Source organism: Larimichthys crocea, chromosome XIII, assembly GCF_000972845.2.
Source record: "Larimichthys crocea isolate SSNF chromosome XIII, L_crocea_2.0, whole genome shotgun sequence".
Lineage (NCBI taxonomy): Eukaryota > Metazoa > Chordata > Actinopteri > Sciaenidae > Larimichthys > Larimichthys crocea.
This window is the reverse complement of record NC_040023.1, coordinates 22,303,153-22,308,944: the sequence shown is the minus strand read 5'-3', so window position 1 is coordinate 22,308,944 and position 5,792 is coordinate 22,303,153. Positions and strand designations below refer to the sequence as shown.

The 5,792-nt window shown below is 36.1% G+C and overlaps 1 protein-coding gene across 4 annotated transcripts in view; it reads right to left on the bottom strand.

Annotated features, from left to right (window-relative positions):
• Positions 1–863: 863 nt before the first annotated feature.
• The window catches only part of grb10b (growth factor receptor-bound protein 10b), a 63,347-nt gene continuing 58,418 nt past the window's right edge, over positions 864–5,792 (bottom strand). For all 4 annotated transcript variants that reach the window (XM_010750490.3, XM_019271696.2, XM_010750489.3 and 1 more), the window contains 3 exons: positions 5,656–5,743; positions 5,415–5,508; positions 864–4,854 (listed from right to left, as the gene is read on the bottom strand). In XM_010750490.3, coding sequence (XP_010748792.1) covers positions 4,708–4,854; positions 5,415–5,508; positions 5,656–5,743 — 329 coding nt within the window. In that variant the 3' untranslated portion in view covers positions 864–4,707. The remainder of the gene's footprint in view (positions 4,855–5,414; positions 5,509–5,655; positions 5,744–5,792) is intronic.

Below are 5,792 nucleotides of genomic sequence, written 5' to 3'. Positions count from 1 at the left end.
ATTACATATATTTGTCATATTAGTCATGAAATGTTTCCCTCAGTAAAGACAAACACAGGTGTTTATATCAATGTATTAATGTTTTATTCTAATTACAATAAACAGAATATATCAGTCCCTTATTTGTACAAAAATACCTGAAAAGGTTACAATTAAGATTTATAAGCCATTCAACTATTTACAGATTGAAGCAAAGCACATTTTGAATACAGGAGCTCTCTCTTACAAAAAAGAGATCAGTTACTGTTTTCTTTTTTGCATCTCCTGAAATACATAATAGTTTATATTTTATATATAGATATATTTTTACTTTACTCATTTGTACAGCCATGATATCTTGCATTGTGACCATGTTATGAAAATGCATGATGCAAGATGGTAATCGATTAATCCATTTTTGCAGGATTAGGGCCAGTTCACTTTCAACTCCAACAGTAAACTGAAAATCTGAGCATTTGTTTCAATCACCTTTCACCAGAATAATTTGCAGTGTGGTTTTCTATTTTTGGATTGTATTAATTGAGTACTGCTTAAATTTGAGTGTGAACGGTCCCCTCTAAACGATAGCTTTGTCATTTGTCATTTGGTCCACATGTTAGGTCTGGTTTGTGCAGGGAAAGAGAAGTCATCAGAGGCACCACCTGACTAAGTTACCTGACTACCAAAACTGACTGCACTCCACTGTCAGTTGTTTTGTTGACATGTTTTAGTGTCTATTTGATTATCTCTGTAAGACACAGCACAATAGGATGAAATTAATCAGATTAGAATATGATTTCTTCTAATTTAATTTAACTGATGGCATTAATTGTTTTATGAATTGGTCAGTTGGAGTTTTAAATCAGCTCAGGTAGCCAGGCAAGTATTTTAGGCTATTTTTAATAAACGGCTTAATAAACAGTTTCAACAACACAGTTTGCTGTACTCTTTAAATAGTATTGGATCTACTCAATTTTGCTGCAGGTATACTTTTTCAGAACTAGCAGATTGGTGACACTCCTTGGAGAAACTAAAATATTTAAGAATCCATCATCATCTTGTACATAAAGGATCTGATGGATCAGTAATTTTCAACATGCTCCAAGTCAACCCTGAGAAACCCAGTTACATTCATTTCTGTTAAGAATAAAAATGTGGATATCCAAATCCCCTGATTTCTTTTTCATCTGTTCACTAATTGAATTTGCTTTTTGCCTTTTGCTCCTAGAGTGAGACTCTGTGAATATAACCGTTTCTCTGCAAATACTAACTCCAACCTTAAAGGCCGCATGTCCATCATATATTTACATCTGCTACCATTCACCTCAGTCAAAGAGTGTGTAAACTGAATCTAATCTCAGAGGATTTAGGTTAGAACACTTCAGAGATGTCTCCAAAGTATTATAATCCTTTCCTCCAAATATTCACCTATCAGATGTCAGTGATAGAATCCCTACACATTCAGGCAATAATAAAACCTACCTACTAAATTAAGTTTCTTCATTCTGCTGATAGGAGGTCAGTACTGTGGCCCATCTAACAATGACTCTCTGTAATGGTTTGCATTACATAAATCTAGCAGGCTTTTTTTTTTTTTACATCTAGATTTCAACAATTCTTTCTTCAAGGCAATGTTGAGGCTTACTTAACTCTAGTTTCCCAAAACATTTGTGGCTTAATGTCTTTAATGAATATCTATTTTTTTTCTAGTCATCTCTAAACAGTGAAGAGAAAACTTGAGGGTTGTTTTAACATAAAAAGGAAGATATTATTATAGATCTTGAACAAATGAGAACAGTAATTAAAAGGGGAAACAACTTAGTGACTAATGCTTTGGGAAACTTTGGGTATTTTTTGTTTGTGTTCAATTCCACAACATTCCACATGTCATCTATTGGAATGACAATGTTAACACTGTGGATGCCAGTGTGCTTTAAAACATCACTTCATAACAAATGTTGATGACAAAATTGTTTTTGAATGCAACCAAAAAAAGAAAACAAAATACATCAATAGATGCTATGTCATTANTAATAATAATAATAATAATAATAAATCACACTGGTCAATCATTTCATGGTAATGACAAAAGAAAACAATACAGAACAGCGCCGAGAAAAATAAATCTAAAATTTTCAAGTAATCAGTCACATCCAGATAAATAAATACATTTTGCTGCAACAATACTTTAAAAAATGATTGAGTCATTGCATCTTAGATAAATAATGGTGACAATGCACAGAGAGTCAATATGGTGCAGCTATTCTGCATCTCAGATATTCAATATACTTTAAGACAACCTGCAGGTAAATAAGTCATGGCTGTTGATGTTGCATTACAGGTAAGTACAAAATACATATCTAATTGTCTGCTGGCTGGTGACCTAAGCAGAGCTACCACCAAAGCTTGGACGAAATAAAACTTTTTTCTTTAAGAAATTTCAGGCATTAAATGAGGAAACAGTTATTTCTGGTGAGACATTTAGAATGATGTGATCATGAACTGAATTAACTGGGAGTAAAAATGCCATTAATAATACTTCCAGTATCTTTGAGCATTTACCTACTGTATGTCTCCCCGTGATTTGAGATGGCTGGGTTTTGCCCTTTATGTGTTATCTGTTTAATTTCATTCTGTCAGGTATGATCATTAGATGCTGAAAAGATATCCCTATGTAGATTATCTGGAAAAAAAATGTTTCATTGTCCTTGGCTGGCATTAGCTAAGGTTGCAGAGTCTGGGACAAAAGACAGGTGTTTCCAGTGCTTTTAAACTAACTAAGATTAGAGTTTCAAACCCTCTGTTTTCAATCTGATGCTTTCATTATCATCAATCAAAGACACATTTTTCAGAGACAACTCAGTAAGTTAAAATAAAGGGAAGTGGGTTAAAGTAATCAAAATGGGCCCTGTAGTACTTTTGCAGTCTGAAGTCTGAATCATCTATCTTGTTTGTTAAATTCTCCTCCTTACACATTTTTTTCCCACACTGTAGCGACAGCAACTAACTTTTTCATAGGCAGTCTGTCTGAATTTATACAGAGGTGGCAAGCAGTAGGCAGTAGGTGTGTGATACTAATGGTTCACAAGTACTTCCAGGTAGAAAAAGGCCGCATTATATGGAATGTAATGCACAGAGTCTAGTATTGGTGTGGAGTCAGAGCATAATCAACCATGTTCCTTGCCACATTTATGTTTGCATGTCACTGACTTCAAATAGTTAGGAGGCAATCTGTGGACCAATATATGAAACATATGTGAAAAGAGGGTCCAGAACCAGGACAGACATTTCCCACAGGGTCCACTCTGTATCTGTGGTCTAATCTGGTTTTGTTTGACATTTAACATTTTTGTTTGTTTGTTTGTTTCCTTTGATTTGCTGTCACTTGAAAAACACCTGAAGGAAATGCTAGTGGTTATCCCTCCCTGTTTTGTGGTGAGCAGTATCACAAAATATTGATACTCTCCATTGCCCTACTGCATCTTTTGTAATCATGTCTTTGCCTGCAGTTAACTATTGTATATGGCTGCACTTGCTAATTTCCCTAAAATAGTTACCTGGTTTAACTTACTATAACCAAAACTGCCTACCTGGTTACAAAATTCTTCTAGCTTTACGACTTCTTATTTCACCCTGAATGACACCATGTTTTGATTAATGCTTATTCATTTTTGTGAAAGCTGCATGGGAAATACTTTAGGTGTGCAATAGAATAACAAGTACAGAATGACCTTATTGTAGCTTATGTGAATAATGAACTAATGAGCTGAAACTGTCCAAAATGCAAAAGGTGGACTAAAGACAATATTAAAAACAATACATGACTGCAGTGAATATGTAATTAAGAAAAGAGAACCTGTGTGGTAAGAGATGAACAAATAAATGTTTGTGGGGGTGGACAATGCTGATTTTTTTTATTGTCCACTCTTAAAAAAAATACTTTGTTTCAACAGTTCCAGATTTTTCCTGGCCATTTTCTCCAGGCTAGACTGACAAACTTCTGATGTTTCCAAACCTCAAAAGGATTCAAAAGCAGCACTCTTTGTGGTGCCTCCGAATCTCATCCATGTTGAATTTTGAGATGTTCCTTACATGCATACGACACTAGAGGGCAGTGGCACCATCTCACAGTTAAGTAACGCAACAGCAGTGAAGTCATGCACTGTCAAATGCCATTCCCAGTTCGATGAGTGCAAAACTAAAGAGACAATCAACTCTCCATCTACATTAATATTTTTTGAGGATGTGTGAAGTTTGGATGAGACTACTCTTTGTTCTCAGGGAGTAGAGTGGTCCATACGACAGGTTGAATAGTCCTGCTGATTGTCCAGTTGAAGGGAAATGCAGTCTAAATTTGAGCTGCGTGAAAAACCTTGAGGGTCACTGTGTCCAAGCTTATTGATGACTATGGGTAGCAAGATTGTGGAAGATTTTGCAACAGCATTGACACAAACGGCAGTGTTCATTTCCTTTCTCTTTTCTCTTCTTGACTGTGGAACCTTGTGAGCATGTTGTGCATCCGCCTGCTCATACATCTATGCAAACCAAAAGGAATCCAACAAGTCAGCAGTCTCCGGCAGACTCATGACAATATAAACAATGAAACATCAGTCAATTCACCAGCTTCTTATAAAGATAAAACAAAAAGAACCAACTAACAGTTCTTATGTTTGTTTTAGGCAGTCAGGTCAAGTGATAGGGGTCATGGGGTCAGATGATCCGAAGATGTCATAAGGCCACGACGGTGCACGGGTGTTTAAGTTTACAAGGCAGCACTCCTCTGTTGAGCTGGTAGAACTCCACCAACTGAATCAGGTCGGTGAATTTGGTGGCGCCGTCATCAAGGCTGAAGAAGACTTGGCCGTCCTCTTCACACTGTCGATGTCAATGGTTCCAGGAGAGAGCAAGCAGGGACACACCACATGGCAAGAAAAAAGAAAAGAGAAAATGTGACTCAGATGTGACCATAACAATAGTTTTACATGTTTGGGCTTGTCAGCAACAAATTACATTGTGATTGTGATGTACTTCCCATTACTACTAACCATTTTGCAAACCCTATTCTAATTCTTTAGATTGATTTCCTACACTCTGAGAGGTCCTGGTTTTCGAGCAACATTTTTTAAATACCAAAGACCAAATTTACATTACCCCTTTAATGCTTTGCCTCAATCTGCAGAGGAGTACCACAGCCTTATGCCATAAATCATTTCTATGAACTTAACATTACAGTTTTTCATAAAACAGTTTTAATAACAACCTGTAATCTTAATGGCGCTACTGTACATATCAATCTGCTGGTGTATCTTTCCAAATGTGTGGCCAAACATTGTTCAAGCTCTTTGCAATGGCAACTTTCACTATGTACTTTCAACATTCAGTGTATGCTAAAATAATTGAAAATAAAAAAATATTAAACACCAAGAAACGCCTACCGGTAGTATCTGGAAATGTTTAATTTTCTGGTGATGGCACAATGTGAGCACAAACGCCTTGGGGTTACTCTGACTGACTCTCAGCAGAAACAGCCTGAGTAGCAAGAGAAAAGAAGATGCTGTGAGAACAAGATTCAGTTTTTATGGATGAAGTACTAAAAAAAAAGAACTCTGTTGTTTTTTTCCATATTCACTGAATACAGCAAAACTGCATATATGAAAAGTTTTTTAGCTTCCCTACCCGTCTACTTGTCCCTGCTGGTGGATAATGCGATGGGATTCTTCTCTCGTTATCCTGCCATGGAACCACAACTGAGCTATGTGGATTACTGCAGAGAAAAAAAACAAAAAAAAACATTTAAAATAGATTTTTAAAAT